This window comes from Neovison vison, chromosome 7 (assembly GCF_020171115.1).
Source record: "Neovison vison isolate M4711 chromosome 7, ASM_NN_V1, whole genome shotgun sequence".
Lineage (NCBI taxonomy): Eukaryota > Metazoa > Chordata > Mammalia > Carnivora > Mustelidae > Neogale > Neogale vison.
The window spans coordinates 146,295,078-146,307,506 of NC_058097.1; the positions used below are offsets into that span (position 1 = coordinate 146,295,078).

Below are 12,429 nucleotides of genomic sequence, written 5' to 3' on the forward strand. Positions count from 1 at the left end.
AAGTGGGTCTTGAAGAATGAGGAGGAGTTTGCTTGGCAGACAAGTTGGGACATCTTAGGCGGGGAGAACAGTGTGGGCAAAGGCAGGGGTATGAAAGCATATTGAGCTGGAATGACTAAGTTTAAGGAATAGTAGAGATAAAACTGGAAAGATGAGTGGGGGATAAGAACAGATATTTATTGGACATCTATTTTGTGCCAGGCAACATGCTAGGTGCATATATATGTTCCATGTATATCTATATATCTATGCTTTTAAATTCTAGTAATCAGGGTGCCTCGGTGACTCAGTTGATTAAGCATCTGCCTTCGGCTCAGAGCATGATCCCGGGGTCCTTAGATCCACCCCTATGTCCAGTCTCCCTGCTCGGCGGGGAGTCTGCCTCTCCTCCCTCCTCCCACTCATGCGCACTCGCTCTCTTTTCTTTTTCTCTCTCTCAAATAAAATATTAAAAAATAAATTCTTGTAACTCTATAAAGTACAGTCTTATTTGTATTTTACCTGTGGAAGCAGTGTCAGAAATTAAAGTAGCTTTTCCAGCAACCCAGAAACAGCCTCCAGTTTTCCTCCCTGCTACCTCAGCAGTTGCTTTCTTGTTGCTAAACCAGAGCAAGTGGCTGGAGGCTGCATAGCGGGAGTGCCTTGGACGTGTCAGAAGGACATCCCTCAGCGAATTCAAGACTGCAGCATTCCGAGCTCCTGCCAAAGAAAACCTCTTGGCACAATTTAATTAAAGATCAGATTCTCATAACCAGGTGTCAAGGGCATGTAGTACTCCCCAGTTCTCGGTGGAGTGTTGGTCGTGCCAGTCTCAGCTGCTTTGAATTGTTGACTGACAAATGTGATTAATATGTGGACTAGGTTTTATTTTTTCTTCTTCCTTTCCCTACTTCACCTTAGATAATGGCGTGAGGAGTTATTAGAGGTTATCTAGTCCCTTTGCCGTTAGAGTGAACAGTGACACGTGGTGTAGTAGAAAAAGAGTTGGTCCTGGACTCACACAGACTTTATTTCATATCCATGCCTCTGCTGGCTCTGGGTGACTGGCAGTGTCTCTGATACTTTGCTTCTTCTGACTTGCTCACTATTTTATCCCCAGCACCTAGCACAGCCTGGCATACAGTAGGTGATGAATAAATATTTGCATGCATGAATGAGAAAACTGACACCAACCAAGTAGATTTCCAAGTTTTCTGTAAATTCCAGAGTGTTTTCTAACGTTAGTGGTTATTAAGCTATCAGTGCCAAATGACGGCTGAAATCTCATTTGTAAAGATAGTTAGTTCAGGAGGTCTGTGGGGAAACTTTTTTAGAATTTGAGCAACTCTGTTAAGCAGTTTATAGGACTCTCCAAAACTCCAAGTCCCATTGTGTGAGCTGAAGGCATCATAGAGCCCTCAGTGCAGACGGATGGCAGCTGGTCCCCTCCTCCAGGCAACAGCTCTTTTCTCATTGTCATCTCTCCACAGCCTTTTTAAATCAAGTGTCATCTTTTATTTTTAACATGGGACATTCATTGCGTGGATCTAGAACTGCTTAGAAGGGACCATTTTTCTGACTAGTGCTGTAGGTGTTACAGAACATAAAAGGCTCTCTGATCGTTGTGTCCTACTTTTTTATTTTTGTGTTGCATTCTACCTCACTGTACTTTCACACTTACGCTATTCCTGTGGTCCAGGATGCATTTGCCATTATCATTCTCCATCAAAATAGTCTGCTTATTTGTTGTTTGTTTTCTTTGGTTCAGATACTTTACCAATGCCTCTACCTATCTCAGACTAGTTAAATCAGAGCTCAGTTCTGGTATTTGCCCTCTACCCCTTTTATTAGGAGAAATTTCAAAAGTACATAAAAGTTTAAAGAATTTTATAGTGAATACCTGTATGTCTACCACCTAGATTCTTCTACCATTAACATTTTCATATATTTGCTTTATCGTATCCACTATAAATTATATATGGACAAGAATATTATACCCGTGTTCATCCAATAATCCATCTTACTTTTTAAAAACACATTTCAAAGTAAGTTGTATATGTTAGTATACTGCCCCCTAAGTACTTGAGCTGGTGTTTTAAAAAGCTCCTAGGGATTCTAATAGTTCAGGGTCAAAGACCACTAGTCTGACTTATTTATTCTTTAAGCCCCTGCTTTTAACACCACCTCTTCTGTGAAGCCTCACTGATCACGTAAATTCAATACTGTCTTTCCTTTTCATGTCTTCTGACATTTTACCACTTGTACTGCTCTGTAGCACTGTTCACAATGGGCCTGGCACTGTGGTTTTCTAGTCCTATGTATCTTGCTTACTAAACTATGAGAATGTCTAGCATTAGAGCATACTCATTTATTTATCTCTTTGTCCCTGGTTTCTACCATGGCACTTTATGTGTAAGTACTCAGTAAAAATTTTTTGATTTGAATTGTACTTAAGTGAAGAACCTGCAATGATATTAAAAGGTGTACAGAACTTTCACATGGCTGATTTGAAGACCAAGAATTTATTTGTGCCTCATGAAAGACATTTAGTAAATATCAACCAAGTCCAGCCAAACATGTTTATATTGTGCTCTTTTTTGCCACTGACTGGATTTGACTTACCTAAATCAAGAGTAGCAGAGTTCAGGTCAGAAAAGGTACATAGGGGATAGAATTACCTCAGGTATATTTGGAAAATTCTTTGGCAGAGAGTCTGAAGATATGGGTTCTAATCCCACCTTTAAACTGCTGTGTTTAAGCAATTTCATTCTGTGTTTACAGAATGAATACCTCAGTATTCCTACCTGTTATATGAGAGGGTCAGATTAGGCGACCTTTAAAAGTTGCTTCTGGCTTTGATGTTATGTATATCTTAAATTCTTTATCTTGGCCCTTTTTATATTAGTGACTGTGGCATCCGGATGTCATAGAGTGGAAAGGAGTAGCTGCTGTGTACACAGTCCTTCCCTCAGTCTGTGTCTTGTTTCATTCAGTATGTAAAGTACCTTACACATAATGGCTACTTGAAAAATGTTTTCTTTCCCTTCTTTCTGCACTAGCACTATGTTTTTATTATTTCTATAGAAAAGGAGACATAAATCACTTCCATTCCTTGGTTGCCTCTTGACCAGTATCTGTCTAGTGATCATAGAGTGGGAAACACCAAATTGTAGCTCATAGGTTGGGGGACTTTTATTTGAGTCATAACTAGTAAATAGCAGAGCCGGGACCTAAATCCAGATCTCTTGATTTTAGATCCAGTCATTTTTTATTATATCACCTTACGGATGGCCTTTCTGAAACCTCACAACGATCCTGCGTTTATTACAGAGCCATTCGGTTGATTCATAATTAATACTTTAGTATAATTAGTTGCGCAGAATTATTAGTCTCCCTGAGCCTCTGGAGCATTGGTAAAATGTGATCAGCGTGTCTTTCCCTCTATTATAGCAGTTTGTTTTCTAGGATGGATAGAGGGGTGCCGTCTGAACTATCGTTCTAAATGTTGGCTTTGAGCCTCGCTTTATACTGCAGCCCGTCAGAAGGCGTTGGCTTGTCATTGTCCCAAATATTTGACCGGCACAGACTGTGAGAAGATTTAAGATGTGTTTGGTCTCCTTATTTAAGAATTGAGTATATTTTTTCCTTTCTCCTCTCAGGATTGATCCTTTGGACTTGTTTTCCTATAAACAAAGTTTAAAATGGCATAGTTTTAAAAATGTGCCAATTATTTTGCTGAATGTAGATTGCAAAATGACCAGTGAAGGGATCTATGAAGTACAAAGAAAGTAAAGACTTGTGGAGAAACCACAGGAAGGGACTGTTTGGAGGGCTGCAGGGAAACTGGAAATTAGTATAGAAACATCAAGTCCAAGTAAGTTCAGAGGGAAGGATCGGGAAGGTACAAAATTGTACTGTGTATAGTTGAAGATACAATGTTTAACATTGAGAAAACTTGATTTGAGAAACATTGAGAAAACGCAATGTTTCACACTGAAAGAATAAGAAGACTTGGTGGGTTTTGAAAGATGATTTCAAGTACCTAAAGTTCAGTCTGGAGCAGAAGCAATAGACTTTTCTGAATAGACGTGAGATAGGATTTAGGACTAACAGAAGTAGTGTTTGTTTGCTTATTCATTTATTTGTTTACTTGTTCTTTATTCATTTGTTCAACAAATCTTTATTGATTATTCTGTGCCAGACCTGGTGTTGGGGATTGAGAAGTAAGTAAGAGTGAACTTTGTTCTTGAGGAGTTCATAGTCTAAAGCTGGCAGATAAGAGGGTGTTTGGGGGGGGGAGGCAAATGTATAAACAAATAATTGCTGTGCAGTGTGAAATACATAGAACTTAATGTAAGTGAGAACTTTCTAAATGAAGTGACCAAAGATAGAATAGGCTGACTTTTGAGATCATAGATTTCCTAAGAATGGAAGTTTTCAAGCATAGGCCAGATGACCTTGGGTAGAATATGGTACAGAGGATTCAAGCATTGTACTCCAATAACAGATTCTAGGTTTCAGTAATTTGGAATCATTTTGAAAGTGGAGGTCTACCCCCTGAGTATTCTCCAGGCATGGTTGAAGATCTGAGAAATGAAGAAAAGCCTGTATCAGAAAGGGTGGTGAACCTCTCTTGGTATAATCTTGGGCTGTAGCCTTGAAGGGGAGCTATATTCAGTGTAGCTTTGGGCTGAAGGACCCAAGAGGCAAGGAAGGGCCTGCTTAGTCTGTCAGGTGGCTGTAGGGAGTATAATTTTGGAACCTGGTAGGAAGGTGCACTTGAGGACTCAGTCCATGGAAATCCCCTTTGTGGGAGCTGAGGGACTTGAGTTGGGGCTTGGAGAAAAAGCAAAGGCAGACCTGCAAAGTGAAGCCAGAAGAAATGGATAAAAAGCACACCACCCAGAGAGTTAATATAGATTAATAATTCTTCTTGCTTACTTAATTCCTTTTGATCAAAAAGAGAAGTAAAGAGCAGATAGAGGTAGAGGTTGGTTTGGTAGAGGTAGGTTAGGATGACTTACAGAAAGGATGAAGTTTGAATCTGGCCTGAAAGATGAGTAAAATTTTTATCAGTCAGAGGAGGGAGAAATCTTTGACAAGAAGCACTGGGGGATTGGAAGAAGGGTAAGACTTGGCAAAACAAGAGAACAGAGATTTCCAAGGTATAGTTTGAGTGTAGGCTGTGTCCAGGTATGGTGGCTTAGTTGGTAAGGAACTTTAGCTTTTGTTCTGGGATGTCAGTGATGGATTTTAAAGTAGAGGAGTGCTAATGTAGTGAAAAGAAGGGGCACATGCATCCCAGTGTTCATGGCAGCAACATCCACAATAGTCAAACTGTGGAAGGAGCCGAAATGTTCTTCAGCAGATGAATGGATAAAGAAGATATGTTTTTTATTTTGTATATTCCATCAGAAAGGATGAATACTTGCCATTTGCATCAACATGGATGGAACTGGAGGGGATGATGCTAAGTGAAGCAAGTTAAGCAGAGAAAGACAATTATCTTATGGTTTTGCTCATAGGTGGAACATGAAGAGTAGTGCAGAGGATCATAGGGAAAGGGAGGGAAGACTGAATGGGAAGAAATCAGAGAGGGAGACAAACCGTGAGAGACTCTGGACTCTGGGAAACTGAGGGTTAACAGAAGGGAGGGGTTTGTGGGGATGGGGTAGCTGGGTGATGGGTATTAAGGAGGGCACGTGTTAGGATGAGCACTGGATATTATACACAACTAATGAATCATTGAACACTACATGAAAAACTAATATGTTGACTAGCTGAACATAATAAAAAATGTAAAAAAAATAGAGAAGTGCTGTGTTTTAGATCGCTTATGGCATGTAGAGAAAGAATTCAAGGGAGAAATAGATGCAGGGGATCATTTAGTCCTACATTTATTAAAAAATGTAAAAAAGGTTAATAAATTTTGTTCATAGCATTTAAATAATGGACATCTAAAGCAGTGGTATTCGAATCTGGCTGGCACTGGGATCAGTAATTTTTAACATTACAGAATTTTGTCCATAACCTAGTTACACTAAATAAAAATTTAGGGGGGTTAGAACAGAACATCTTATTTCTAAAAAGCTCTTGGTGATTATTACATTGGTTTATTTATTTATTTATTTATTACTCAGAAACTTTAGCCTCTAAAGCACCATTGTGTTTACTTGACGGAGCTTATATTCTAAGTAGTCATGGCCAAAGATATAGTTTCCACTGTAACCTGGAAGGATAATGAGAGACTTTATTAATTCTGTAATGTATATGTCTGTCCATCATCAAGGACACTTACTGATTTAAAGTAATAACATCCGTCTTCATTAAAACTCTTGTTACCATGTGATATCAATTTTTTCCCTTTTTTAAAGATTTTATTCCTTCCCTTTGCCAGAAGCATTGGAGATTGCCAGTAAATGCAACACTGTATATGACAGGATGGTTACTGCATTGACTATCATATATTTAGATCAAGGTCAAATTTTAGAGGAAGAAAATACTGGAGAGATGATATAGGCCAAGGGTCAGCAAACTTTTCTTGTAAAGCACTAAATAAATATTTTAGGTTTGTGGGCATATAGTCTCTGTTGCAACTACTCAGCTCTGCCATTGGAATGTGAAAGATGGCATAGACAATATGTAAATGAACTGTTGTGTTCCAGTAAAACTATTAACAAAACCAGCAGCTTTAGGGACTCTTGATATAGTGATACAGTCCATTCTAGAGAGGGAACATGATTTTCCTAAAGTTACAAAATTAGAGGTTGGCAAAGGGTCACTGTGTAGAATGATGTTAGTTTTATTTAATGAATGAATAAATGGAGCCCAAGTGGTTAAGGAATTTCTTTAAAGCTAGTAAGTGGCACTGGAATTACTAATTAATTTAGCTGGGCCAAATTCTGCCTTTCAAACTACATCAGGCTGGTTTTCTGTGCTCTCCAATGTCTTAGGTAGAGAAAAAGAAGAATCTTGTGAATGTTCAGCAGTGCTTGGCACAGAGTAGGTATTACATCTTTGAGTATTGTTGAGTGAGTAAGATGGTAGTACTTACAGTGTGTGGTGGAAAGGTTTGAGCTGGGCCCTTGAGGATGGGTTATATCGTTTGGATTCTTTGAAAATTTTCAACATGTATTTCCTTTTACATGAAAATAACAAAAGAGTTATGTTGTTCTTTCTGATTCCAGTAGCTGCTGGTGGTGGTGACAATGTCAAATAACGGCCTAGACATTCAAGACAAACCCCCAGCCCCTCCGATGAGAAACACCAGCACTATGATTGGAGCTGGAAGCAAAGATGCGGGAACCCTAAACCATGGTTCCAAACCTCTGCCTCCAAACCCAGAGGAGAAGAAAAAGAAGGACCGATTTTACCGATCCATCTTACCTGGAGATAAAAGTACAGTATTTCATTTCTTTCTAACCATTTGTATGCTTAAGACAATTTTTTTTCTTTTGGTAGCTTAAAGAGCTGTTCTTTCCTTGACTTAATTTTTCTTTAATACCTTTTTTGCCCTTAAATTCTTCCCTTGTCTTTCTTTCCCAAGGTGACTGAAGTCAGAGAGGAAATAAACTTATTTTTATACTTTATCAACTATTTCTAGCAAAATTCTGAGAAAATAATTTAGCTCTTGCCAGACTTTGGATAATCTGAAGCCATCTATTTACTTTATAAGTTATAAAACTTTTATGAACTCACAAAAGATAAGAAATACTGGAGTGTCTTCATTTGGAAATGTTTTTTTCCAAGCTAGTGTCATTTTTGGAATGTCTTCTTTCTGGATTCTTGATTGCCTCTTCTATATTCATATGTCCTCCTCTCACATCTAGATTTGGAGATTAAGTATCAGTAAGAAAGGCAAGTAGTTGCTGGGAAAAAGAAGCAGGACTCAGCATGAGGTACTAAGAAGAGGTCATACTAGGTGGGCTCATTTTCTTTTTATTGATAAAACTTCTAGAAGAATAATCAGGATTTTAAAGATTTTATTCATTTATTTGAGAGAGAGAGAGCATGAGCTGGGGAGAGGGGCAGAGAGAGAGGGAGAAACAGACTCCCATTTAGCAGGGAGCTGGATGCAGGTCTCAATCCCAAGATCCCAAGATCATGACCTGAGCCAAAGGCAGACACTTAATTGATTGAGCCACCCAGATGCCCTGAATAATTAGGCTTTTAACAGTGTATCTGGTAAAGTCACTGAAATTGTCTGGACAAGATAGTGAAATAGAGGTTTGGGTGTCCACATTGATAAGTGATTTTTGTTTGACTCCCCAAATTGTTTATTTAAGTGGCTCTTGATGTAAGGTAAATTTCTCCATCATGCTTGCAGGGCCTTTTCTTGTGGTGTGTTGACGAAATTGGCTTTCTGTTTATAAATAGTTATCATGAGCTTCTGATTTAGGTGGACCTGATTCAAATCCTGGATTACTCACTTACCAGCTCTCTGACCTTAGATATGTCAGTTAGCTCCTTTGGCTTTAGTTTCCTATCTGTAGGAAAGATTGGGATTTTCCTATCTCTAAAATTGGAATAATATTCACAGGGTTGTTGTGTGAAGATTATATGCAAATTTCCTAATTAAGTACCTTCCACACAGAAGGCACTTCATATAAGGATGTGTTCTCTTTACTCCTTTACTGAAGCTGGGAGACATAGCTAGTAGACTATATGATAAAATCAGAATTGGGATTCTGAAATAGTAGGCCAAATATAAGAAGCACAATGGCGAATTGCAGAAAGTACCCTATGTTGCAGAAAAATATAACTGCATAGTTATAGATCACTGTAAGATGGTAGATGATAGTATCATTAACCAAATAAGGAACACAGGAAGAGGAACAAGTCAGGAGGGTTGGTAGTTGGAGAAAACAGGAAAGCCTTTAAACACATTGCATTTGAGGTGAAAAGGTAATTTTAGACACTTTGCATTTGAGATGCCTTGACATAGAGATGTCTAATAGGCAGTGATATTATAGATAGGAAATAATTGTTGAATAACTGAAATGAGAACTATTGAGAATTTTTACTATTTTGGGCTTGTATCTTTGTGTGTATTTACCCTATCCCCTATTCCACCTTCATAGTGAGCTCTTTCGGGGTCTAGTTAGAAGAGAGATGGGTAAGTTGCTTAGTTTTCATTTTTTGGCTAATTCATTTATATAAGAGTTGCCAACTTCCTAGATACAGGGCTATGATCTAGGTGGAGTTACCATGCCCTAGAATTTTCTCCCATATATATAGCAACTTTGTTTATCCCTCAGTTTAGGTGTGTATGCTTTTTTTTTTTTTTTTTAAAGATTCCACATATTTATTTGAGAGAGGGAGAGAGAGATCCCAAGTAGGCAGAGAGGTAGGTGGAGGGGGAGGGGGAAGCAGGGGTCCCCTGCTGAGCAGAATGCCCAGTGCTGGGCTCTATTTCAGGACCATGGGATCATGACCTGAGCTGAAGGCAGAGGCTTAACCCACTGAGCCACCTAGGTGCCCCAGGTGTGTGCTTATTTTTAACACTGTGCTTTATCAACCATAATTCTTGATCTCTGTTAAGTAAGTAGGTGTTTAGCCCAAGTTTCTACATGTAGTAAAGAGGACTCTTGAAAAGTTGAAATTGTTCTTGCTGACTAGGAAGATAAGATTTCCTGCTTTGTAGATACCATCAAAATTAAAAACATTTGTGCTTCGAATTTTACCACCAGGAAAGTAAAAAGATAATCCATAGAATGGGAGAAAATTTTCTTTTTTTTCTTTTTTTAAAATTTCTTTTCAGCATAACAGAATTCATTGTTTTTGCACCATACCCGGTGTTCCATGCAATACATGCCCTCCTTAATACCCACCACCTGGCTCCTACAACCTCCCACCCTTCAAAACCCTCAGATTGTTTTTCAGAGTCCATAGTCCATGGTTCACCTCCCCTTCCAATTTCCCTCAACTCCCTTCTACTCTCCATCTCCCTATGTCCTCCTTGTTATTTGTTATGCTCCACAAATAAGTGAAACCATATAATACTTGACTCTCTCTGCTTGACTTATTTCACTCAGCATTATCTCTTCCAGTCCCGTCCATGTTGCTACAAAAGTTCGGTATTCATCCTTTCTGATGGAGGCATAATATTCCATAGTGTATATGGACCACATCTTTCTTATCCATTCGTCCGTTGAAGGGCATCTTGGTTCTCTCCACAGTTTGGCGACTGTGGCCAGTGCTGCTATAAACATTGGGCTACAGATGGCCCTTCTTTTCACTACATTTGTATCTTTGGGGTAAATACCCAGTAGTGCAATTGCAGGGTCATAGGGAAGCTCTATTTTTAATTTCTTGAGGAATCTCCACACTGTTCTCCAAAGAGGCTGCACCAACTTGCATTCCCACCAACAGTGTAAGAGGGTTCCCTTGGGAGAAAATTTTCTCAAATCATATATCTGATAAGGGACTTGTATCATAAATATATAAGGAGCTAATACAACAGAAAAAATAAAAAAAAAACACTTAATTGAAAAATGGCTAAAAGATCTGAATAGACATTTTTCCAAAGAAGACAGACAAATGGCCAATAAGCACATGGGAGAGAGGCTCAAAATCATTAACTATGAGGGAACTGCAAATCAAAAGCACAGTAAGATGTCACTTTATACCCACTAGGATGGCTATAATAAAAGGATAATAACAAATGTTGACAAGGATTTGGAGAGATTGGAACCCTTATACACTGCTGGTGGGAAAGTAAATGTTAAAAACACTTAGAGAAGTCTGGTAGTCTCTTAAAAGATTGAGTATAGAGTTACTATATAACCTAGAAATAGAAACACGTGTCCATATAATACTTGCACATGTTTATAGCAGCATTATTCATAATAGCCAAAAAGTAGAAATTACCCAGATATCCATCAACTGATGAATGTGTAAGTAAATTGTGGCACATCCACACAAATAAATATTTTATTTGATAATAAAAGGGAGTGAAGTTCTGATCCATGCCACAGCATGGCTGAACTTTGCAAACATTGTGTTAGTAAAAGAGGTCAGTCACAAAGGACCACATATTATATGATTCCATTTATATGAAATATCCAGGCAAATCCATAGGCAAAAAGCAGGTGAATCATTGCCCAGGGCTATGGGAAGAGGCAGATGGGATTGGGGGTATGGAGTTTCTTTTTGGGGTGATAAAATGTGATGACCACAGGGGAAGGGAGGGAAAACTGGATGGGAAGAAATCAGAGAGGGAGACAAATCATGAGAGACTCTGGACTCCGGAAACCAAACTGAGGGTTACAGAAGGAAGGGGGGTTAGGAGGATAGGGTAACAGGGTGATGGGTATTAACATGGACGTGTATTGGGATGAGCACTAGGTGTTATAGACAACTAATGAATCGTTGAACACTACATCAAAAACTAAAGATGTACTATATGCTGGCCAACTGAACATAATTAAAAAAGAGAAGAAAGAAAACTTAAAAAAAAAAAAAAGAAAATGTTCTAAAATTGATTATGGGGATGGTTGCCCAGCTCTGTGAATATATAAAATGTCACTAAATTGTGTACTATATGGATGAATTGTATCTCAGTGAATTATATCTCAGTAAAACTTGTGTGTGTGTGTTTTGTTTTTTTATTTAAAAGATGATTCCTGTCTAAAATAGCAGGTGGAAGCATAACACTTAGACATCATTGAGAAATAAAAGGATGATCTTACATACTGAATGGGAGGTGGGGATCTGAATATCTGGGTTGTAGTCTTAGTTCTGTCATAAATTGGCTGACAGCTTGGGTCAATTATTTCTCTGTAGACTTTAGTGTCTTCATCCAAAAAACTAGAGTCAGACCAGTAAACATAGAAGATCTCTCATAGTTTTGAAATCCTAAAATTAAATAAATGAGATTATAAAGATGAAGTTGGATTGGGTTGCATGTGTAGCTGAAAAGAAGCTGGGCCATTGTAAAGTACTTTAATTAATAATAAATCTGTGTGTAGACCCAGAGATTCTTCCTGGACACCCTTCACTGAGTGATCCTAGGCCAAATCTGTTCTGAAACTAAATCTCATAGCTCATGATCTCAAATAAATTTCTTTGTGAATTCAAAGTATAGATACAGAAAGCATAGAGTTTTTAAAAGTTCTTGTGAAATAATCTAGTTGTCTCTTTCATCCCTTAGTTATAGATTTTCTGTGCATGCCCTGAGCACAGAGGTTTCATCCGTTTGCTTTAAAGATGGCTATAATTAATGCATGCATCAAAATGAGATAAGTGAAGTTTTTTCCCCCCTTTTGTTTGGAGACTTTGTTCAGTTTAATTTTATGCTTGTTGATATTATCTTTCAACCAATAAACATTTGTTGACCTTTGCTTTGTGCCTCACTTAGTCCTAGCAGGATTCAAAGCAGAGTTGGCAGTCTTTGAAGTGGTATGGCCTTACTAAAGTACTTGGCCTAGAAATAGTCTAGAACTGGACTTA

At 38.3% G+C, this 12,429-nt stretch overlaps 1 protein-coding gene across 4 annotated transcripts in view; it reads left to right on the top strand.

Annotated features, from left to right (window-relative positions):
* Positions 1-12,429, top strand: part of PAK1 (p21 (RAC1) activated kinase 1) — a 149,061-nt gene that overhangs the window by 71,883 nt on the left and 64,749 nt on the right. For 2 of the 4 annotated variants that reach the window (XM_044258466.1, XM_044258465.1), the window contains exon 2: positions 7,167-7,377. In XM_044258466.1, coding sequence (XP_044114401.1) covers positions 7,188-7,377 — 190 coding nt within the window. In that variant the 5' untranslated portion in view covers positions 7,167-7,187. The remainder of the gene's footprint in view (positions 1-7,166; positions 7,378-12,429) is intronic. The other 2 variants (XM_044258469.1, XM_044258467.1) reach the window with 1 other exon arrangement.